This window comes from Bubalus kerabau, chromosome 11 (assembly GCF_029407905.1).
Source record: "Bubalus kerabau isolate K-KA32 ecotype Philippines breed swamp buffalo chromosome 11, PCC_UOA_SB_1v2, whole genome shotgun sequence".
In the NCBI taxonomy this organism is placed as follows: domain Eukaryota; kingdom Metazoa; phylum Chordata; class Mammalia; order Artiodactyla; family Bovidae; genus Bubalus; species Bubalus kerabau.
This window is the reverse complement of record NC_073634.1, coordinates 21773134-21797483: the sequence shown is the minus strand read 5'-3', so window position 1 is coordinate 21797483 and position 24350 is coordinate 21773134. Positions and strand designations below refer to the sequence as shown.

Here is a 24350-nt window from a genome sequence, read left to right as displayed (position 1 = left end):
GTCCCCGAGCTCGTGACAGCGGAGGGCACCTGTGTGCAAGATGGGGCTGATCCAGGGCAGGCACTGGACGTGAGGCTTCCTGAACCCACATGGGTGGGAAGCAGTGGAAAAGGACTCAGAACCTGCACAGGGGGAGGCGGTGATCACAAAGACACCAGAGATCCGGGGGAGCTCAGGGGCTCAGAGCTGCTGCCCTCGCTGAGTGCCCCTGTACACGGTAATATATACCCAGATACACACAGGGCCAGAAAGCCTCACATACACACCCTGCCCCACTCCTGCCCCAAATGCTATATATGCAGACGCTTGGAGTTCATTATTTAAAAAAATAAAAAAGTCTCCTGACAGGTCGGGAAGTTATTTCACTACAACTGCAGAAAGAAAGGGAACAGAGTGGCCATGATTGGTCCACTGGGGGAAGACTTTTGAGACACCCATACCAATGGGACCCAGACACTGAGCTTCATTCACCCCTTGAAAGCACCAACTCTGAGAGGTAAAGCATTAAGCAGCTAAAAGCAGACCCATCTACAAACAAATCCATCCAGCACTTACCCTGGCGAGAACCTCTGAGTCTACAACCTCCCTCAAACTCTATTTATGACTGTTTCCACAGTCTCACATCTCAACAGCCAGAAATAAACTCAGGGCTCTCAAACCCAAACCTTTCCTCCTCCCCCTCACCCAAGCTGGCCAAGCTCCAGGGCTCTGTGAGCAAGGAAACACAGCCCAGCGACACTGTGCTAGCACTCAGCCGCTGCTGGAACATTCCTCTGAACACAGAGGCTTACTCTCTACCATGGGACAAGGAACACACATGTCCATTGCATTCTCTATTGATTTAAACATTCGTAATCACATTATTAGGACGGTTCTGAAAAGAAAATATAAGCAGTTTGGGTTCATAATAAAGATCAACTGATTAATGATTAACTGTTCTGCACTGGAGGCAATCTATTGATTCCCACTTTCAAATAAAGTTTTATAAACTGATTACAACAGGAGCTACATGCACTCTCCCCCGTGTCACACTTTTTTCCAAAGAGTGGTCGCCTTCCCACACCTCTTTATATTCATCCTGGAGACACAATTTCAATACACATATTTTGGTGGTTGGTAGCAGGTGTCAAATTATTTGCTTATTATTGTTGAATGTAAGTATCTGTTAAACTTTATGCTTTATTTTTGAAAAAACCTTAACAACACACTTGTTGACTTTAATGTTACTGTCTCATGAAAGAACTAAAATTCCACAAATATCCAAGGTTAAACTATTACATTTGATGTGATTTCACCTTCAAATTACCTTTTCAGTACAAAGTGTACTCTTATTTTAAATCAATATGCCAATACAAAAAGTATTTATTAAATTCTACTTGTGCACATGCACTGCTTTGCTGTGTGCTATGGCTTAAAGAAGACTGAACAGGTACCCTCTCCAACCGACAAGAAGTCAGGTAAGGTAAATGCCCAGCGCTTTCTGGACTGAAATATGTTGACTGGTATATATCATGCATGATTCACAAATCTTCAAAGAGTCATGATTCAGAAATTGTAATATTAAAGAGGTAATACAATTTAGGTCTTCCTTTTGATTGGAATTTATATAAAATCTCTCTGAAGCCTGGTGATTTGATTCTGCACAGTTTGCACAACTGAGAACCTGTATTTTAATTTAAAGAATTACAGAAATGAATCTTAAACACTATCTGTACCTTTTGAATGTAAAACTGGCATCTGAATTGTAAAAACCATTTTTAATATTGTATCATCAATAATAACACAAGGAAAAGAAGTGTTTCCCTGATAGAACGTCAACAAACTTATCTGCAAAAATGATCCAGGCTTTTTGAAGTGTTATGTGTATGCCTTGCTGGATAACTCCTAGTCTTCTGGTAGAAGACGGCAACTATTTCAAATCCTTAGAATCACAGGTAACATCAGTAACAAGAGCATATGTCACATGCATGCAAAGCACAAAGGCTGCAAATTCATCTTGGAGTAAATATCTAGTCCCTATTTAGGGCATAGTTAATTATATCCATTTTTCATACTAAGTAAACATTTGTAATCCAATAATGCACTACCAAAAAGCAACAGAATTAAAATGTCTCTACCCAGTGGGCTGGTTATTTGCACAAACCCTACAAGTCATTACAGAGCTTCGGTGCCCTCAGAGTCAGTACAGTTCTGGTGGCAGCAAAGATCTAAGACAGAACAATGAAGGGCCACAGAACTCACACCACAAGTCCCAGACACAAGTGGTCAGATCCTTAGTAAGGGGACAGGAGACAATCATGGGCATCTGCTTGGACAGCCCAGGCACTCATAGAAACAAATTAAGACTACACAGAATTTTCCTGTAAATTCACCTTGAATGACGATTTTTTTCACTTCTTGCCTTTTACACTGTCCTAGGAAGAGGAAGTGAAGTAGAAAGTTGCAGTCAGTACACCTGGATTAATCTGCTGACATCACAATAGAGACTATGTAGCAACATAGCAAGATGCATTTGGTGTAACTTTAAGTGGAAAGAAGATATGAGATGTGATTAAAAAAAAAATACATATATATATATATATATATATATATAGAGAGAGAGAGAGAGAGAGAGAGACAGAGACAGACAGAGAGGGAGGGGGAGAGAGAGATACCAGACAGTTTTAAGTGGAAAGAAGATGTACAGTGTAGGATACAAAAACATATGCATGTAGAGAAAGCCTATACAAGATGTATATATAAAAACACACAACTGATTGCCCTTGGAATATGAGCATTTTGGGTCACTGTTTCTCTTGTTTTCCAAACTGTCTAGTAAAGTTATGTTGCTATTATAATAGTTTTCTTAAAAAGAAGGCAGAGCACCTAGTATTTGGCCTCAGGGCAAATACTTAGTTATGGGAAATAAGATGTTCAAGAAATACAACTACAGAGAGGAAATTTAGGTAACACTTTTGATCATTAAAGGGATTTGGGTCTCTTTTTACAAGGCAAGGCCTTTCCCCACACGTAACTAAGCTCCAAGAATCTCTGAGTATGAAAATTTCTCGGGAATTTCTGTATCAGTCCTTTTGATGGTCTACCCTTTTTGACACATGGCCAGGGTAGGACATTAGCCTCCACAGATCTGACAAGGACCTTCTTAACTGCAGCAGACAAGGTGCAGGAGCGAGATGCCCACAGCTTTATGTAAGTTGCTTAGGAGTCAATCTACATGTACTTACCTATATAGATTAATAATGGCACACACAGAATTTTTTTTTTTCTGTTGGAATTAACAGAACCTAACACTCATGGCACCCCACTCCAGTACTCTTGCCTGGAAAATCCCATGGACGGAGGAGCCTGGTAGGCTGCAGTCCATGGGGTCGCTAGGAGTCGGACACGACTGAAGCGACTTAGCAGCAGCAGCAACACTCCAATTAGAAGAAAATGCTATCATCACAGAGAAATGGATGTAAGAGATGGACTCTCCGTCTCTGAACGGAGACAAGAACACTGATGCCAGGAGGAACTTTTCCACGTTTGCGCATTGCGTATGTGGATGTGTGTGCACATGTCATTTGCAACATGTGCACAGCTGTCCACTGCAATGAGAGTTTTCTACTGGAAAAGACAGGGTCTGTGCTTCCATTCACTCTAAATACAGGCACATGTGCAGCCTGCCCACTGCCCGCTGCCAGTCCACTGGTTCCCCTGCAAGGCTTCCCTAGGGCACTGGTGAGTCAGTCTTTACTCCTCAGAGAGCCCCATGTGCTTGCTTTCTCTGGCACGAGCATGAAATTTTCCCCCAGTGCTTTCACTGGGTTGGCTGTAGACAGGACAGCCAGTAAGAGTCTGGTTCAAGAAACCGATTTCTCATAGCTCTGTGAGGTAGCTTTCCGGACTCAGAGCAACACGGCTATCTATACAGCTGGAAATGGTACTTGCAGGTCACACTTCACACCCTCTCCGGCTGGTCCTTGGCTTCCAGGAAGTCTACTTTTCAGTTACAAGGACTGTTTACCTTGGCTTCTGACCTAAGGGGCACTTCCCTCCTTCAAGTGTGTTTCCCAGTCCTCTGTCTCCATTCATTTATTTTATTAAAGTCTCAGGATAAAATGTGCTGTTCCGGCAGCAAGAACAGCTCTGGACCTTCACCCATCACCTCAAATAAACTGAGAAAGCCCAGGTTTGAGGGGCATACCTGTCTGAGTTAAGCAGCCTCCACCATTTAAGTCAGATACTCCCCCTGCTGATAAGGAGGAAGACAAGACAACACTTGAGGAGAACACACTTGCCCCCAGGGTCTGAGAGCTGACTTTTCAACTTTCAACAGTAATGAAACCACAGGAAAGTTAAAAAGAGTTATTTTTAAAGAGTTAGAGGAACATCAAATGGACTCTCAAAAATTATCTCTTAGAACCTTCACCTTTCATTGCCAGCTAAGCATTATATTAATAACTTCACTTAGCAATCAGTTCCAGCTTGCCCTCCTCCCACCATTGTCTAACAACCAGTGGTGAAGAATAAAAGGCTCTAAAGTGAGTTACTGGAAAGCCACCAATTCATGACACCCACACTATGAACAATCACCGTCAGGTTGCGAGACGAGGCTCTTTAAGGCAGGAAAGTTGAAGGGACACGCTACAGCGGTGACATCAAAACTAAACTTGCCCTTAAACTTAGCCTAAGACAATGGAGCTCGCTGGGCACATTCACCAGAGTGATAAGAGAGTCTGGGTGCCTGAGCTTATATCCAGGATGGTTCTATGTTGTTTAGGAACCTGTACACCTGATCTTGACCAAATCGCTTTCCTTTCCCAGTTGAAAAGCTTAGCGCCAAATGTGTGACCCAAAGGTCATAACTTACTGTTGTGTCCTAAAGTGTCTCAAGTTGCACTGTCTGAATTTGCAAACTGCTTTCAGACCTTCAGAAAAATAAACAAACAAACAAACAAGCAATGGGTTCATGGCTAACTGTGAAGGAAAAAACAACTCCACACTGCTCAATAACAAGTTGGGACTCTAGCCATGAGTCATCAAGAATTCCTCCATCTCTGAAGTCATAGGGCTTGGAGTGAATCCAAATGGGATTTTGCTTTTTAAATTCCTTATATTGCATTCCTATGGACTTCCTGTGAAAACCATTGTGCGGCATTTTTATTATTCACAGTCATACACTTCCAACCTTCCTGTTCCTTCCTCAAAGAAGCTGTACAGTTAAATTCCTGAGGACACGTGCAGATCACCTGGGGGCAGTAAACAGGCTGTGTCATTCACTGGCACAGCACTCAGACTATTCACTGCAGTTTGTTAAACTCCCTCATGTGTCAACATTCTCATCTTAGACCCAATCTTGGATTCGCTGAGAATCCAGAAGTTTGTTTCATCATCACTGATTATTCATATGGTCACCTGGAACTAATTCATACTTGTTTATCAGTTGTTTCTAAGCAGCTGATCGCCACAGCATCTCCACCGCTTACAGGCACAAGATCCCTGGGTGGTAAAGACCTTATAAACAGCCACCCACAAGGATAATTCCTACCAATGGATGAAGGCTTGGTGAATGAAAGATGACACCTGTATGACAAACTGGCAAGAAGAAAAGTCCCCACAAATAAAAATTGCCTTTAAATATTTGCCAAAATAAATACAGCTGAAACTGACCCATTGCAGCAAACTCTAAAAAAATTAATTCTAAGAATGATTTGGGGGAGACTTCTCTGGTGGTCCTGTGGCTAAGACTCCCAACGTGGGGCGGGGGGTGGGTTCGATCCCTGTTCTGAGAACTAGACACTGTAGGTGGCAACTAAGAGTTTGCGTGCTTCAACTAAAGATTCCACACACTGCAACTAAGACCCAGCACAGCCAGACTAATTAATTAATTAAAAATAAACATTTAGAAAAAGAATGATTTGGGGAAAAAGGGGTAGGGGAGGACATGAGATGGTCTCAAGTTGTCTTCTGCCAATAATATGAGACTTCTCCCTAGGATTCTTTACAGGTAAGTGTCATCTATTTTAGTTTCCACAATACAGACCAAACTGTTCAGATGGAAAAGTTTTTGTAGGATATCTTGGATGACCTTGCATCAAGATTTAGTCAACAAATGCTCATTGAGTTCTTCCTGTGTGCCAAGCTCTAGAATAACACACTATCCTGGCACTCAAGGGGATCACAACGAGGCCGGGAGACTGAAATGTGAACCCTAACACAGTGTGAAAAGTGCTATAACAAGGGAAGAAGAAAGTGCTATCTATGGGCGGGGGGAGGACCGGGAGGATGGCATTATTTTTTTCCCGGCAGAGCAGGAAGGCTTCACAAAGGAAGCAGCATAAAATTATGGAGGCTGAGGATGAGAATACATTTTGAAGGATATGTGAAGATAACTCTGGGGAATCTGAAAGTCAACACCACATTGATTTTCCAGTGGCTACTCTGCCTCCACACCTCTGAGGGCAACAGATATTAGGAAGTATGTGTCAAACATACCTCCTAATTTTCTGAGTTCTCAAAGGGTGTTTGTCCAAGATAATCTTGAAATAAACCATAGTCAGGTATTGAATGAATTTAGGATCCTACTTTTCCTTTACCTGTGGGTTTTTAGTAATAACATGCAAATTACTAAGGCTCTAAAGGAAGTTAAATGCTTATTACACTAAGATTATTTTAAAAAGTAATGTTGGGATCTTTATGCATAGGACAAGAAAAAAATAAAGCTCCCAGTTCCTTCCTTCCTGGCCATCATTCTTCCTGTTTCTCTCTCTGCAACCTTTGACACCTTCTACTTTTCTGAGGCAAAGGCACAGGCTCACATATTCACACCCAGTTTACAAAATATAATACATGGACTATTTTCAGTGCCAAATGCAGCTGTAATTATATATATTTTTTGGACATGTTTTATGTTATTAAAGCATGTAAATACTTTATCTCCCTCAAGTTTTCCAGAACTCGATTGGCAGAGAGTCTTTTTCCTTTCTCCTTCCAAAGCATCAAATACAATTTCCTTAAGAGATAGTCAATAAACTTGCTTGCTAAGGGCGCACCTTTTCCCAGCACAGTCTTTGGAAATGATTAATCTCTTTCCAACAAAACACACCTCTGGCTTCTTGTATCTCTCCCTTTCTGCTCACCTCCCTCCCCGTGCCCCTCCCCCCCACCCCCCCTCCCCCACCCCCGGTCCCCAGAGGTGTTCCAATTCTACCCCTAAATTTCTACTTTTCCTATCACATGTAAAATTCCCATGTAAGGCCAGAAGTTATGTTTAGTGATAATCTACTATAAATCAGCCCACACTGCCTTAAGGATAGTAAAACTTTGGTCCCAATCACCAAGAAATGAAGTCAGTCATTTTCCTGCGCTCCACTTGTCCAGATAGGTATCCCAATTAACCAGGCAGTTTAAAAGCCAAAGCACTTTAATTAAAATTGTTTTTTTAATGTCATAAAACAATGCGCCATCTTTATTTATTAAGAAGTCATTTTCAGTTTGCTGATCTACAGAGTAGATAGTACACTTAATTTGCTTCAAGCATGGAAGCTGTTCTCTGCATGTCCATAATACAATGCAAAGTATTCTTCGTGTTGTGCCACAGCCGCTGAACACACACATGCACACGCACGCACTCTATATGCAAAGTCACAAAGAAGGAATTATCACAACTTCCTGTCTCTCAAAGTCACACCTGTAACTGGACCAGGGGCCAGTTGCTGATGCTACGGATACATTTTATCATCCTGGACACATCTTCTTAAGCCAGCAAGGCTACCACAACTTCATAAAGATTCTTTTATGTTTTTAGCACTTTCTAATCCACAGTATCATATTCCACAGTGTCAAATGAGTTCTATGTACTGGCAAACACTGCTTTCCCCCCAAACATTTCTACAGACTCTTTTGCCAGTCTGCTAGCCCGGACACCATTATTGGAAGGGTCCTCACTGAAGATGCGACCCTTGGCAGCAACTTCTCTTCAGAGGTGGGTTATGTACAGCCAGAAAGGGAGCTGCACGCAGCCATACTGGGGAGGAGGTGGAGGCAATGGGAAGATGCTGGAACATGTGCCTTTCCAATGGCTTTCAGAGCACATGAGATTCAGCTACACTGGGTCATGGCATGGATTCATCAGGAAAGGAGGAGAGCCAAACCACAGCACAAAGCTGTGGGTGTGAGAGGTACCAAATGGACCTTCTAGAAGACTCTCCTGCTAACAGATACACACTAAACCCTCTGGCTGCTTCTAAGAGAGAAGTGTAGGGCCCCAGGCATTCAAAGTTTTCTTACTGCCCCCACAATTTAAAAGTTCTTAAGCTAATATGCATCAACCTAGCAGGAAGAAAACCAAATAAAGACCTATTGAAACAGCAAAGAAGAGTTAAGCAGAAGCTCTTCAGGCAAAAGCTCGGGTTACTAAATGAATACCACCCACCCCTCAATGGCTATTTCAGATGCCACCACTTCTAGCTATCCAGAAATCTACCCTGAAAGAGAGAGGATAAGAGCCGGAACAGGACTTAACTTTTAATATTATCTTCAAAAAAGAAAAGGAGGAAAGACAGAGCAAGCCATAGTACTCCACTAGAAGTGTTCTCCATTTAACAACATAAAATGTCTACTCAGTTAAAAATCATCTTTGGGTGTATAAAGCAGTCATAGGAAACCAGAACTAAAATAAGTTCACATTGCTTCATGGAAGAGATCTACATAATAGTTGCTGAGTTTTCTCCTGTTGCATACTCTCAAATGGAGTATTTAGCGCTCAGCAGACTTATTAACGAATAAACGCCCAACTGGAATTAACTAGTACCTCATTCTGGAAGGCTGCTCTGGCAAAAATGTAATATTCACCAGGCACAGCAGGCTGACTACGGTGTACACCACGGGCTGGGCTGAGCATCGCATTCTTCAGAGCCATACGTATGACATCAAGTTTAAGGGCCAGAGGTCTACACCACCTAGCAGCACAATGCCCTGTTGCTGGACAACGTGCAAAGGAAGGGTGAAGCTTCTAGACCCCAGAGACAACTTTCCAAGCTTCACGGCTGACCTGGACGGGAGACATTTTCACTGAAGATTTCCATCTCGCACACGTGCGGAGCACCTCCCCGTGGGGGAGGCGGGGCCCTCCGCGGAGCCTCATTCACTTCACCCTCCCCACAGGAGGCGCAAGAGCCCGTGCAGCCCAGGCCCCTCCTTTTGTGCATGATCACTGTTATGCTTCTTTAAATTCAGCTGCTGCTTAAGGAAACTCCCTGGCAAGTGAAAACAGCAGCAAAGGTAAAAGAATGCTGAGAATTTGGCTGCTGCCTGCAGTATTAGGAAGAACACCAATTACTCAACTCTCTCCGAGTGTCAGAGGCAGAAACGAGCATGTGAATTTGGGCAAGTTTTGGCCTGTCTTTGCTCAAGCTTCGGCCTTTGCAGTATCTGTCACCTACCCACCTCACAGTCATAACTAATGAAGTAAATGAGAAGATGGAGTAGAGAGTGGAAGGCAGCAGACCAACGCAGACATAAAAGAGGTGTAAATTCTCTCAGATCCATATTAGACCACAGTTAACGCGGCTTAAAGATCACCAGCGTTGAAAAGATGTCACTGACTTCCCAGTAACTGTGTTTTGCTGTCTCCGCCGCCTCACAATAAACATAACTACAGGAGAACTCCTGATCTCCTGCTCCAAGTCCTTCAGTCTATGGCATTTGGCATACGGTCATGTAGACACTACTGCTTTTTCCTTCTCTGGCTCTGCAGACACAAGGCAATAGTTGACTCTTGTCTAGGACTTAGAGGTCATAAAAACATTGATCTTATGACCAGAAGGGCCTTAACATAGCATCTGGTTCAGTTCCCCTGCCTTCAGGTAGGTAACTATTTAATTCGCTTTGGACAAATCAAGGCAAAGTCAAGTCAAGGGAAGCTGAGAAGGTTTTATTTCAGTTACCGGCGATTAGAGGATGGAGGAAGACCTGGAAGCCAGGGCTACATTTTTTCTCCTTAATCGTACTAGATTCATGTACAAGAATTTTGCAAAGTCTACTTTTCTGAGCAGCCCTAAATCCTACCGGCAACAAATAATAATCTATACAAATCCACTCATTCTTTTGATTAAAATATGGACATGTATTTGGCCCTTCATTTTAATGTTTAAATTTAATGGACACGGTAATAAATCTTCCTAAAATCTGTCTGAAATCTAAGAACTCAGTATTTCTGAACACACAGCACACCCAATCTTTCTCAAATCATTTAACAATCCTTCAAAGACTCTGGCCTTCAGCGAGAAAATTGTCTAAAAATCTATCCCCTTTTCCTCCCTCAGAATGTAAATGCCCTTCTTGAAAAGAGGTAAAGCTTCCAACTATGGAAAGTAAGGAAAGTTTTTTCAAGATGTGCCTCTGACAAGATGATGGAGTGTCCTGCCTCTGCAGAGTCATAAACACACACTCTGAGGGGACAGAGCCCACACACCCTGTACAGGATTCCTCACACTTACAGGGCTCAAGTAGTCCAACGAATCCTCAATATTCAAAGGCCAGTTCTGGCTACACTTTTTCAAGACAGTTTTGCCTTATCTTGGCAGGTCTCTTGGAGTCTTTAAAAAAAAAAAAAAGAGGAGGTATCACAAGTCTCCAATATTGAGATGCCTTTTGTTTTATCCCTTGTGAACAGTTTTGCTTGTGGCCTTTGGATAAGATGCTAAGTTACCTCCTGTAGACTGAGATTTTGCAGGTTCAGGTTTCATTGTGCCCTGCCAGAAATTCCTTTCTGTTTTGAATCTGAGATGTTTGTTTTTTTTTGTTTTGAAATGCTAAATAAGATAGGCACAGTCTCTAATTACAGCTTATACCTTTATTATTATTTTTTTTTTTTTACCTTGCCACAGCCAGAGTGGCTGGTTGCTAAGGACATGGCTAAAATTTCCAAAGGGCAGACTCTTGTGATTCTCTTCTCAGGGACTTGAAATGTAAACACCTGAAAACACAATGAACCCTTAGCTTTCTTTCTTAAACGTTCATAAAACAAATATTCCCAGGATATTTCAAAATGAAGGTGTTCTTTTTGGATTTGACAAACAAATGCTTAAGCAGAACTCTAAAATGTGGAAGTTTCTCACCTTGCCTGTAGGCTGCATATTTGAATATCCACACTTGTGATGAAAGAAGCACTATAATGATAGGTACTAGAGAGTCTCAGTAAAAAGAAAAAAACCAATTTTGACTGTGTAATATGTTTTGGTTGTCATGAAGAACATAAAGAGTTTTAAACTACTGATTTCAAGGACTGTAACATCATTGTGTTTCCTTCTCCATGTTGCATAATAGCCAATATAAGGTATTTGCCTTGTAAGTTCTCAGCCCATATTTACTGGATAAACAGAGGACTTGAAAAAAGTCACAGTTCCGAAGTGGGACCTCACCTACAGTCGGAACCAGAGAGACAAGAATGTCAGGTGTTTTAATCCTAGCTGTTCTTTTCTAGCCTTCCACTGCAGCACAGACTCTCCAGAGAAACCACAATGCAAACCCAAAGTAAAGCTGCAGCATCAGTCCACGTGGAAGATGGATGGAGCATGTCAGATCAATCAGAGCAACGCACATGCACCCTGGGAACCACCTCCTGCTCATACCAAGCTGCCCTGGTCTCTGAGCCAGCGGGCCTGCTGCTCTTTCTTCTGGAACCCCAGTGACCCTGTCTTGCCTTGGCAATGCTCCTGGGGGCTCTGAGGTCTCTAGCTGTGTCTGGAAACCCACAGAAAACTTCTAACAGTAAAATACCATTTAACGCACTTCCATGAGTCCATACGCCATCCATATTAACATAGGTCACCTTTTAAAAGAAATACTAATTTGAAATAGCTCTGTGGAAGTAAGCATTCAAACCGCAAAATAGAGCAGATGGCCACATTCCCTGAAGCAAAGGAACTGAGAATTACAATCAGATTGGGTCAAACCTATGAAGGTGCTTTTGGTACAGAGACCTTCAACTCATACCCCTCGTTCTTGGGGATTCACTGTCCCTTTCTCTCTGACAAACATCAAGAGACCATAATTGTCGGAATCCCCTGTTAAAGAGATTTAGTTAAGTGTAGTCAATCCACAAAGAAGAAATTTTCTTTAACTTATACAGAGAGAAAGCTAACAAATTAAAAAGAGAGAGTGAAGTGAGTGAAGTCGCTCAGTCGTATCCGACTCTTTGTGACTCCATGGACTGTAGCCTACAACGCTCCTCCGTCCATGGGATTATCCAGGCAAGAGTACTGGAGTGGGTTGCCATTTCCTTCCCCAGAGGATCTTCCCAACCCAGGGATCGAACCTGGGTCTCCTGCATTGTAGGCAAATGCTTTACCATCTGAGCCACCAGGGAAGTCCACAAAAAGAGAGAGAGAGAAGACAAAAAATAGAATGGAAATTGAAATATTAACTATCTTTTTCAGTACCAGGTACTCTACTGGCCATTACACATATTTTTGTGTGTCTATGCATGTATATACATAACACACATACATGTTAATCATATATGTTTAATTATGTAATAATTCTCTCCAACCCTCATTGTAATTACTTGATAAAAGCTATTACTATTCCATTTTCACAGGTAAGGAAACAAACTCAAAACAGTTAAGCAAACTGGTGGCTTACAGTTGAACACGGTTGATTTAAACGTAGGTCTGTCTGGCCCCAAGGCCTACTTTTTCCCTACCACACCCTGCACAGACGAGTGAGGAGGAGGAAGGAGGGGAAGAGACCCCCTGAGGCCTGGCTTGCTGCTGCACCCCCCCTAAATCCTTCTTAGTAGTCAAAGGTGGAGTTGGGGCCCCTCTTAACTGCCCCTGAGATGCCCAGCACTTCCTAGCTCAAGCCTTACTAGCTGTAAATTATTGTCTTGGGCTACAACAGATGGTCCCAGTTTTCATTGTCTACCTTCAGACCACAGCCTTTGTGAAAGTCAGGCCTCATCTCCTTTATTTTGGTTGAAAACTAATTATTACACAGGTCTTACTATCATACGCCATACTCATGCTACATGCTTTACATGCACTATCTTTCTGCTATTTCAAGTGGTCCTGGGACCAGCAGCATTGGCATCACCTGAGAGTCTATTAGAACTGTGGACTCTCTGGCCCTATCCGGATTACTGCATCCAAACCTGCATGCTTAATGAGATCCCCAGGTGATTTGTGTGCACATTAACATTTCAAAGGCGCAGTTTTATCTCATTTAATCCTCAGAGCAAACCTAGGTGGTACCTGTCACTATTAACAGCTGGGGGAACTCAAGCTTAGAGACGGTAAGTGGTATCATGAAGACCAGAGCTTCAGCAGCTGCTCAGTAAATACTTAAGGGCAAAGGGGAGCCAGGAAACAGGTAGGGCTGCAAAAAGAATGGAGGCCTGGCCTGGCTGAACGCCTGACCTCTGGTTTTGCCTCATTTGCACCTACTTCAAGGACAAGTTAGACTGTGGCCCCTTTGCAGGTGAGTTGCAGCTCTACAAGCTGTTTCTTCTGCTCAAGCCAGGCGAAATCCCATGCTGACGGCCAGTGTGGACACCCCAGGAGCTAGGAGCAAAATCTTCTTCCAAAATACAATGTGACAGAAAATGCACACTGCTAGTAAGTGTTCCCCCTTCCCCAATTATTAGCCCACAGACAAATGGCTAAATGTATGGTTCCTACAACCTGTGGCACTAGTGGCAAAGAACCTGCCTGCCAATGCAGGGGACACAAGAGACGTGGGTTCAATCCTCTGGGTTGGGACGATCCCCTGGAGAGCACAGCAACCCACTGCAGTACTCTTGCCTGGGGAATCCCATCAACAGAGGAGCCTAGAGGGCTAGTCCATTCGAGTTGCAAAGAGTCAGACATGACTGAAGCGACTCAGCACAACGCAAAAAATTTCAGATTCCTCCCTCTCTATTTTTACTCCAAATATACAAATTTTACAGAAACTATTTAGACCAAGTATAATAAATGGGCATCAGGAGGAAAGGTGGTAGCAAATAGCTTCAGAGGCCTTTTACGTTTTTTAACTCGATGAATTTATGGTGTCGGGATACGAGGGGACCATAATACTTCCATAATAATCTGCTCCCTTTCTAAGAGCCCAAACTCCTTAACCACCAAGGATGAAATACTCTGATGGCTGAGAGTTAAACAGAACAAGAGAATGAGCCCGTATCAGATTATTTTACTTCTACTGCTTAGTAGCTCTGTTGTCCTTAAGTGTTTACCATATGCAAGCCCGTTGTTTTAAGTGCTTCACAGGGTTCACTGAGTCCTTACAGAAACCCTATTATTAACCCCACTGAACAGAGGAGAAAATGTAGATGCACAGAAGCAGAGTGTAGATTTCACCCCAGAAACCAAGTTTCTAACCATTACACTCTTGGATCAAGATATAAGTATTTCTCAAAAGGAATTAATTGGGGTTGGGAGAGGGAGATAAGGAATTGAACTCTGTTCACTCAGTAACTACAGAAGAAAAAGGAACCTCTTGATTTTTTATTTTTATTTTTTAGTGTGGGACCCAAATGAACCAATGTTTACCTTGAGGGCATCCTTAAGAATAGTTCACCACATCTCTGTCCTGTCCGGAAGACCAATGAGGTCTTATCCAAACTTGGAGGTCTTCCATGATTTGATCAGACTAACTGGCCAGGACAAGCAGCAGAGAGTGGTGAAATCAGGAGATGCTGATAAATAGACAGTTCTCAGTTCGCTGCCGACGACACTCACCTGCCTGGTGGAACAAGCTAGAACAAAGAGAGAAGTGCTCCCAAAACGAAAGTGCCGCTTTGAACAACAGCTGGTAGAGCGTTAAGAACTCAGCCTTATTCTCAAACATGTTGGGAAGCACTCTTGATACCTATCACAAGAACTCTGAGAATGGGTAGGCTCCCTTCCCCATCCCCCATTGAAACAGAGGTCTTACTCAGGCTTCTGTACCTTATTGGACTTTGAATTCTCCTTTTCAGCTTTGCCACCTGAGTCTGAAAAGATCATCTCAGATCCTGCGACTCCCACAACAAATTTTAACCACATATCTCACTCACCAACTAATCATATAGAGACCAGAGAAATCATTTCTACTTGGCTTGAAGTTATAATATAGACTTTTGAAGGTCCTGCCTCATTCTTTATCTTGATTATAAGAGTGGCTGGAGTAGGGCTCAGGTTTGAGAGGTCCCCAGGCTTCCCAGCTCCCCCTCCTCCCCTGCCACCCCAGGAGAAAGCCTTGTACAGAGTAGATCAATGAATGAGTGATTGATTTCTATGCAGAGACAAGCCAGAACTTTAAAAATTCAGCTTTGGAGAATTCAGTCTTGGAGAAGGAAGGATTTCAGTTTGTTATTCATTCATGCTTGGCTAGTCCACTGTTTCTTCCTCAAATAATAAACTGAGCTTTACTGGGGTGTCTCCAAAACCCTCATCCTGCATGTGCCCTGTGGAACACAGTGTCATAGGAACCTGCTTCAAATATATTTACCTTCCACTCATTTTACCATCATCTACCTGATGGTATTTACACACGAAAGCAGCACTGCCATCTCTCATGTTAGTTAGTGCATGTTAGCCTGAACGACATTAAACACACCCACATTTTTCAGGAATTTCACAATTAATGTCTGGAATGTGTTTTGGATTATTCTTCAAAGGATGACATAGTTGCCCTAAGATGCATTCAGTATTTTTCCCCTCCCATTTGTCATTCTTTAGTCCTCCCACTCCATTATCTTTTTGGGCCATCTGTTTTATCCATTTCCCCCCAACTTTCTAATTCCTGCCCCATGATTCCCTGAAGCATCCCCTTGTTCATCCAGATCATCACATTTTAAGCCATAAACACAGAAACCTGCACCACATTGCTAGTTCTCCAGGCCAGAATACTGGAGTGGGTAGCCTTTCCCTTCTCCAGGGGATTTTCCCAACCCAGGGATCGAACCCAGGTCTTGCAGTTCGGATTGCAGGCAGACTACATTGCTGGCAGATTCTTTACCAGCTGAACCACAAGGGAAGCTCAATAACTCCCACAACTGGTTGTAACGCCCAAATTCTAAGGATTATTCAGATGGTTTTCTTCATAAATTAATAATATTTACTACAGTAAATTTACCTGTATGCTCGTCACGGCACTTGTAGAGTAAATGCATGTTAATGGCAGCAAGATCCCCAGACATGCTGTTTTTGCCCTTCCAGTGCTATGCCACTCAACCCGCCCCTTGCCAAGTGTTTTATGTGACTGGACTCCTCGACGGTAGTGAGGGTTCTATAAGCTTGACAGTCAAAATCAAAGTCATGAAGTCCTGTCATTTGAATATGTGCAGTGAATAGGCTCTCCACATTTTGTCAATATTTACTCTGGGGAAGAACTAATTATTTCCTTGTTTACTTACATTGGTTCCTCTTCCTGTGCTGTATTAAGTTGATTTCATAGGCCCTCTGCTTGCTTCTGTCTCTGGCATCTAAGAACTTTACCTAAAGACTTTTGAGATGGAAACTGAAACACCTTCCTCAAAAACAAGGAGCTCTGGGTGTTTTCATTTTTCTAACATCAGTACAAGAATATTAACTTTGCCCATTCTATTTAACTGGTAAAAATCCAAATTCATGGACTCTTAACTCTGAGTCCTACATTACAGATGGATGAGAGGAGATCTGTGGCTAGTGTGCAACCAACTGGTTTGATTTGTTCCCTGGCCTCCTAGAGCCTGTTCCCTAGGCCTCACCTCAGATCCTCCAAAAACCTTTTTCCAAGGAGTCGTCATCTCCAGTGAGTAAAAAAAAAACCATAACCTTCTTAACGTCAACAGTTTCAGAAAACATTCCACTCTCTGCTGTGAATACCCACCCCACATCCTCAGTTTTACTTACTGCCCCGTGACAAGCGGGCGGAAAGAAAAGTTAAAATACCTGCGGGAAATCAAAGGAGGATTGAGTTTTGAAAGAGACAGTTCTTACATGGCAGAGGTGAAAACACAGTTCCATTCCATAAACACGAACCACTGAGTAAATAATCACCAGGTGGGAAAAAAGTGCTTCTCTGTGATAGGGATCGCCTGGCTCTAAGGCAAAGTTCTCAGAGCAAAGCGCTCTATAGTGTCCACTAGGTTCCTCACCACTCTGCCCTCACAAATCATCAAGCTTAAGCCATCGCTGCCCTTTCCTTACTTAGAGAAGGCTGGTCATGCTCCCCCCACCCACCCCTTCCTTACAGAAGCATATTATACGAGTCCACAGAGGAGGAAAAATGGACCTCACCCCGTGTCTGAAACATAAACCTCACTGGCCAATCCAAACATTCTTCCTAGAAAATCTCATTTGAGTATTTTTTTCAACCCTGTCTTTCATGTTCCAAAGAGGTCTCCCACCCAGTCTTCTCAGGAGTTCAGACTCCAAACTTATTTCTATGGCTTCTAGGCGATTTACCTAGAAGCAGGCACCCTAACCAAGGAGCAGGCCACTTAGGAAGCTGCAAAAGGCAGCAGGAGGACTCACTGAATCAGTGGAAATGGGAAAGGGATCTTCCCAGGGGCCAGAAAGCACTTCACAGAGTAGAGAAAAATGGAGGTATCTGGCTCTCTGCTCAACTTTAAATACAGACATAGCCAAAGATTTTTTTTTTTAAAGGAACAAGTATGTCAGGATTTACTTAGTTAACAGTCTAAATGATGCAGAAAAGAAGTCCAGGTGTATGTGTCACATGATTCACTCTTCGCATCATTTAACCTTTTCAGAAAATATTTTTCCCTCAGTGTTCTTTCTATGGAAAACACTGTTCTTCCATGTATTCAATGCACATTCACTGAGAGCCTACTATGACCCAGGATGCCTTAAAAACCTAAGGCAGGGAACCACAATTTGGAAGGGGTCCATTTCAGACCCTACTTTATCTACTTACTTTGTGAACTGAAGTTAAAAACATGATTTTTTTTTTCTCTCATAAAGCCAGTATGGGGAGTGATATAAATAAAAATTACTGCAAGTTGGCAGATAGAGCAATGTAATTTGTATTTAAATTATGTCAACGAAAACAGGTTAGTCATGATAACACTTCTATACCATGTAATATGTTTTCCTCAGTATAGTCAGTTAAACAAGTTTCAAAAGAGTTTTCATTAACAGATACAACCAGTAGGGGTCATTTTAGTGCAAAAATTGCAGCAAAAGACTTCCTCATGAACAAAATGTATCAATTTCTATTTGTTAGTTATGATAATTATGTGCAAATTTATGAATAAAAATGGAAACTGAGGGAAACACTGGCCATTGAGAAATTTTTTGCCAACTAAGAGAAAAATAAGAGAATGTCAGCATCCTCTAGGGTAATTACTGCCATAGAATGACTTCTCTACTTCTTAAAAAGGAGGAAGAAAAAAGGCTACTCACTTATCTTGTTTCCATAAATCTTGTAATCACGTGAAAATTCTTGAAATTTTAGACACCCTATTGAAACAGCTGTCTAAATACAATCATCATGCTAAGTAACACTGTCCTTTCTACTTTGGGTCCATAGATTGCAACCCGATTGCTGCTTTTAGAGTTCTATAAAAAAAAAAAAAAAAAGTAAAAAATGCCCTGAGCACACAAAATTGGTAGCTGAAAACAGGCTGGCTAGATGGAAAGTGCTGTTAAAGAACACTAAATGTGATATCATCATGCCAATAAATACTTCCAAGCATTTTCAAGATGAATACCAAGTGTGTAGAGTGTTAACAGAAGAAACGAAGCTATGAGGGATCACCTCATTTCAGAGGAATAAAAGGCTCACCAACAAACTGCAAAAATAACTCTATACAATGACACCAGGACATTGGTGCCAAAGCTCTTGATTAGTGTGAATGTTCCCTGAACTCCACATTTTCTTCACCAGAAATCTATCATCAAGTAACAAAACAAAGGTTAGAATCTTTAGAACCTTCCCAAGTCCTTCTCAGAGCACAGCAGTTTCCACCACATTTAACCTTGTTTCAGGGTGCTTGTTCTTTTCAGATTTATGGGAGGCTGGCTTAAGTAAATTACACACTCCAAGTAGCAGGGTTCAAAGCTGCATCTTTTGGTCCAACTCATTCAGAATTCCCAAAGTCAAACACATAAAATTGTATCAGAAGTTAATCTCCTGGGCATTTTTCTTCTTTGTGAGAAACAAAAACATGTTATATGGTGGGACTTAACACCAGGTGAGAGGCTTTTGTACTTGAGGTAAACAAACTCTTGTATCCCAATGTCCTCAGGGTGCATCGGTGCACTTCCCTGCAAGTGTTCCCTTCACTCATTACTGCCCACTAGCTTCCAAACCAGAAAGGCCATCCTGATTTTCCAAAACTGTCCAAACTTGAAAACCTGCCTGGTGGCTCAGTGGTAGAACCCGCCTGCCAATGCAGGAGACGCAGGTTCCATCCCTGGGTCGGGAAGATCCCCTGGAGGAGGATATGGCAAACCACTCCAGTATTCTTGCCTGGGAAATCCCATGAACAGAGGCGCATGGCGGGCTATAGTCCATGGGGTCTCAAAAGAGTGGGACAGGACTGAGTAACTAAACAACAATAATCAACAAGCATGCACGTATGTAAAGAGAACCACAGAATGGAAGCCTTTCAACAGACCCTTGAGGCATCTACTTCCTCTGTTTCCCAGCACAATAAACAGACACGCAGAAGGATGCTTCAGAATAAACCCCTCCCTGGTCTCCTGCGCGCAGGCTGTGAGTATTGACGAAGACAGGAGCAGGGGCGCCTGTCCCTCCTCCGCCCCTCCAGAGTAAGGCTGCTGCGCTCTGCTCGCACACCAGGATGCCCCAGAACAGCACCACCGCCCCAACGTCAGCCCGAGCAGGGATCCTGCGTTTCACTGGTGCTCACTATTTGGCATGAGCCAAATAAAAAGAACTCACTGCGTCTCTCTAGACCCCAAACCTGACCAAGCACCCCGAGGCCGGCGGGCAGGGCTGAAGGCCAACACCCATCAACAGTGATTCTCCCAAGAAGGAGGGCTCCGCTAACCCAATCCTTCTCCTTCCATCAGACACCATGGTGCACAATACTTCACTGGAGAAACCAGCAGAACAATCCTCGTTATTAAACACACAAAAAGAACAAGCAACACGATTGGAAAGACGCGGATATCTGCTCTTAAAAAGCAGCCACTAATAGTACAGAAACAACTTTTCACTCCTAGGTGCAAGCCCCCCGCCCGGCCCCCCACCCCTCCCTTCATTCAGGAGAGAAAGCCTTTGACCGCTTTCAATAGGCAAATAAATGAGTAACCACCGTCTGTAACTTCCCCTGGGCTGACATATTCCGGAGCTGAAACTGATTTATATGCGCAGGAGGAGGAAGGGGGTGAAGAAAAAGCGCAAGGAAAAAATAATACAAGAATCACACAGGGAGTGTGAGCTGGAGACACGTCTCCTCCGCCAGCAGAAAATGGACTTGAGTGGACGTAGTGCAGCACTCGGTTCCACACTGCGCTAGTGCGGGGAGGGCGGCAGGGGCCGGACTCCCCGAGGGGCTCGCCATAGCCTCCGCAGTGCCCCCTGCCCGCGGCGCCCCCACCTCCGGGCGCACAGCCTGGCCACTCCACCCAACCCCAACCCGATGGGCCACACGTGTGCGCGTCTGTGCGCGGCCGGGGGCGATCTCCCACCCGCCGGCCCCCACCCACGCAACCCAACCTCTCCCGCGGCTGGCCAGGCATCCGGGGAAGCAGCGAACTGGGAACCCAGGGACTCAGGGCTCACTCCCGGGGGTGGCGGGCGCCCCTCCTTTCCGAAGAACCCTCTCTCCTCGGGAAAGTCTCGGCCAAACTTTGTTCGGCGCCACCAGTGCCGAGGGGGCGGCGCGGGCCAGGTGGGAGGGGGCCCGCGGCGGGCGGCCGTACCTTCGCAGACGCCCACTTCGTACTCGGTGATGGAGTCGCCATTGAGCGGGGGGCGGATGACACAGCGCAGCCCCCGGTCGCAGGCTCCGTGGAGCCCGTAGGCGCCGCCGCAGCTCTCGTTTCTCTGGCGGGCGCACATGTAGCAGCAGCCACAGAAGCCCTGCACGATGCTCCCGGGGCAGCTCTTGGGCTCTTCGCACTTGGACTCGTCGCAGGGCAGGCAGACCAGCGCCCGGGTGCCGGAGCGCGCCAGCAGCAGCAACAGCCCCAGCAGCGAGACCAGGAGGTGCCCGCAGCCGGCCAGCCCCCTGCCCCCCGCCACCAAGTACATCCTCCTGCGCCGCCGCCGCCTCCTCCTCGCAGCCGGGCCGGGAGCGGGGCGGGCGCCCTCCCCTGCGCGGGGCACACGCGCCGCCGCCGCACCCGCAGCCCGCGGTCCTCGCCGCCCCCCTCGGGGCCCCCGGGGCGAGCCTCCCCTCGCGGGGCGAGGCCCCCGCTCCCCCTGCGGGCCGCGCCGACCCGGAGCCCACTAGCGTTGGCGCCAGCAGTGGCTTCCCCTCCTCCTCCTCCTCCCGGGAGGGAGGGGAAAAAAAGAAAAAAAGTTTCCTCCCGGCAGCTCCGGTTCAACCCAAACTTCTGGCGGCGGCGGCGGCTGCGCTCGGCTCCAGCCCCGGCTGGCGGCGCCTCCTCCCTCTCTCCTCCTCCGCGTCGGCCGACCCCGCGGCGGCGGTGGTTGTGGCGGCGGCAGCGGCGCAGCCTCCGGGCCGGTCCCCGCCTCCCGAGCCGCCGAGTGGGCGCGGTGGCGCAGCAGAAGGTCCGCGGCGTCCGCTCCGCGCGCCCGGCTCGCCTCACTCCTGCGCCGCTCCTCCGGGCGCTTGTTTATGGCTCGAGCCTCCGCCGCTCGGGCTGCGCCCTCCCCCATCCTACCTCATCCCCCAACCCGCGCCCCCCCCGCCCCGCGCCGCGCGCAGCTCATTGGCTGCCCCCCCCACCCCTTCTGGCCCGGCCGGCCCCCTCCCCCTCCTTCGCCCTCCCTCCCCGGCGGCTGGGCCCTTCCTCCCTCGCACGCCTCCTCCTCCTCCCCCTCCTCCCCCTCCTCCCCCTCCGCCTCCCCGAGCCCGGCGCACCGAGCCGGCCCTGCGGCCGAGTCTTCGCGCGCCTCTCCCGCTACGGCATCGCCGGCGCGGTGCGGCTCGGGCGCACCGGCGAGCTATGAGAGTCGCAGCGTCCCCGAGCGCCCGCCAGCCTTCGGGGCCACCGCGGCTAGCTTGGGAGTCCCGAGGGCGAGGCAACTGCACCTCCGGGAAATGCTTTGAGCTCGGAGAGTGGCCGGGAACCCGGAGCTCGGGGCGGAGGTGAAGGCTCCAGCCCTTGGCTGGTGCGCCCGCCGGGTCGAAACCCGGGAAAGGGAAGCAAAACGCATGGAACCTCTGCAAAATTGGATGAGAATCCATCTTCCACTCGAGCTGGGAATAGAGTTTGTAAACGATATCATGTAATGGAGTCTCGGAACGCTCGAGACGCCTCCAGCGAAGCTGCTGGTGAATTAATTAAGTGCTTTAAAAGGTCTAGGTAAATATACCGGAGGATAGGAGGGAAGACTGTTGGGGGCCGCTGTAGCTCGAGTGCGTTTTAGCTGTCCACATCCTGGTGTGTTTTGTCGCTCTGCCGTCTGTGCCGAGGTGCTTCATTAAAGGAGGGGGCGGATGGAAAGTAGAGGTGAATTTTTCTCCCCTGAGTAAGGCCGAATTGAATTACTACAAGTCTTGACATGACTAAACCTGCATATCTCATGCATCATTAATATCGTCTGTCATTGCCCCCTTTTCCCCAAGGTGGTGGACAAACGTGGGTTTTAATTTTTTTTCATTTTCTGTGAATGTGCTAATAAAGAAAATGTTCTTTGTGTTAAACCAGGTAAAGAAGCAGCTGAAATGGTGCAGAATGCGTCGTGTGGAGGTTGTTTCTCATCTGTAGCTGTCAGAAAAAGCATCTCGAAGTGATAGGCTCTGTAATGGCCCACCATTCCCAGGATGTGTTACAGGGTCAATAAAATTAGTGAATTAACAGAAAGTGACTAGGAACAGTGTGGGGGAAAAGAAAAATCAGATCTTGTGGCAGGTGTGAGATGGGAATGGCCTGCCGACCTTTTGATCCAAGATGGTCTGGCTGCAGGAAGGTGGCAGCCAAGTGGATCTGAAAATCCTGACTAATGAACCCAAAGTTAATAGCAGAGCAGTGTAAGGAGAGAAGAAACAAAGATGCCTTTGAAATCTTCTGTTTGCGGAACAAATTTATACTTCTTATAAACATTTTGGTTTAACCACTCTAATCCTGAATGGAAAAGCCAAAGGTACCAGTGGAATATTCCCCAGTCATTGGAATCAGAAAACTAAACATTTCTCCAATCATAGTTCTTTGTCCTGAGAAGGGGAAGAGGCTCATTAATTATCACTGATTATCAGCAGTGGAAAGTGGGGAGTGAGCATACCATTTTCTGGAAGCATTTAAAGAGCTGTTGAGATGACTCGTTTCCAGGGATGTTGTAGAGACAGTTCCTGTAGTTGTGTAGGAGGTCAGGTTAGATGATCTCCAAAGGACCTCATACCCTAAGGTTCTATAATTATAAGTATTAAGTGGTAAAATCATTTCAGATATGCTTGATATTCCATTAGCAAAATTCAAGAACAATAAAACATACAACGCTGTTGAACATGATTGTTTCTTGGACCCCAACAAGGCACCAGTACTCTACCGTGGGATTTGCCAACAAGCTGTCATCATTGAGCTGTGTTAAAAGGCCCTTTCCACTCTTGCAGAGGAGGTTATCTATATTTCTGTTCAAATGCAAGTATAAAGACATTATTAAAACGTAGCAGATAACATTGTAGGACTTAAGAGGAAAAGCCAAGGTCAGGTGATGGAAAAAAAATACAGAAGTGAGAAAGCTACTGTAGTTGAAAGAAAAGAGAATCATTGCCACAGTCTTGCTTTTATGTTTGTTTATTTTATTTTTAAAGGCAATATATTAAAGTTAGAGAAACCTAGAGATTGAACACAAGCAAGGGACATCATTCCTGGGATTCCAGAGGTAGAAACTTCTCGAAGGTAGATCAACACGGGTGATAGTCTGACTCCTCATGGGAATTGAAGTCAAATGTACACAAATTTGGATGTAACAGCTGAGAAAATTTCTTACACCTGGTCCTTTACCATAGCCTTAATAGAGAAACAAAAGAGAAAACAAGCATAGTTCCTTAAAGCCTGTAACTAGTGGCAAATAAGAAACCTGCAAGGGCCTGGCAGCTTATCTGAAACAGTGTGTAAAGTAGGAGCTCAGTTATGAAATAGCCGTTTCCCCTCTGGGATCCAGGAGAGACAGTAGGTGGCCAGAAGCCAAGGCAATGAGATTGGGGCTCAGACACAAAAGGATTCCCTCATCTTCAGAAAACAGACTTAAGGATTCAAAAGAGAGATTAGGTGGGCCCA

At 45.2% G+C, this 24350-nt stretch overlaps 1 protein-coding gene, 1 long non-coding RNA gene and 1 other non-coding gene across 3 annotated transcripts in view; 1 reads left to right on the top strand and 2 right to left on the bottom strand.

Annotated features, from left to right (window-relative positions):
* CRIM1 (cysteine rich transmembrane BMP regulator 1) overlaps positions 1-21752 on the bottom strand; it is a 207014-nt gene extending 185262 nt beyond the window's left edge. The window contains exon 1 of the mRNA XM_055539793.1: positions 20862-21752. Coding sequence (XP_055395768.1) covers positions 20862-21192 — 331 coding nt within the window. The 5' untranslated portion in view covers positions 21193-21752. The remainder of the gene's footprint in view (positions 1-20861) is intronic.
* On the bottom strand, positions 12281-12352 carry TRNAC-ACA (transfer RNA cysteine (anticodon ACA)). Its single transcript has one exon. It is a non-coding gene; the product is annotated as a tRNA-Cys (tRNA).
* Positions 21753-21995: 243 nt separating the features above from the next.
* On the top strand, positions 21996-23707 carry LOC129622369 (uncharacterized). The gene is made up of 2 exons (XR_008699932.1): positions 21996-22433; positions 22779-23707. It is a non-coding gene; the product is annotated as an uncharacterized LOC129622369 (long non-coding RNA).
* Positions 23708-24350: the final 643 nt, after the last annotated feature.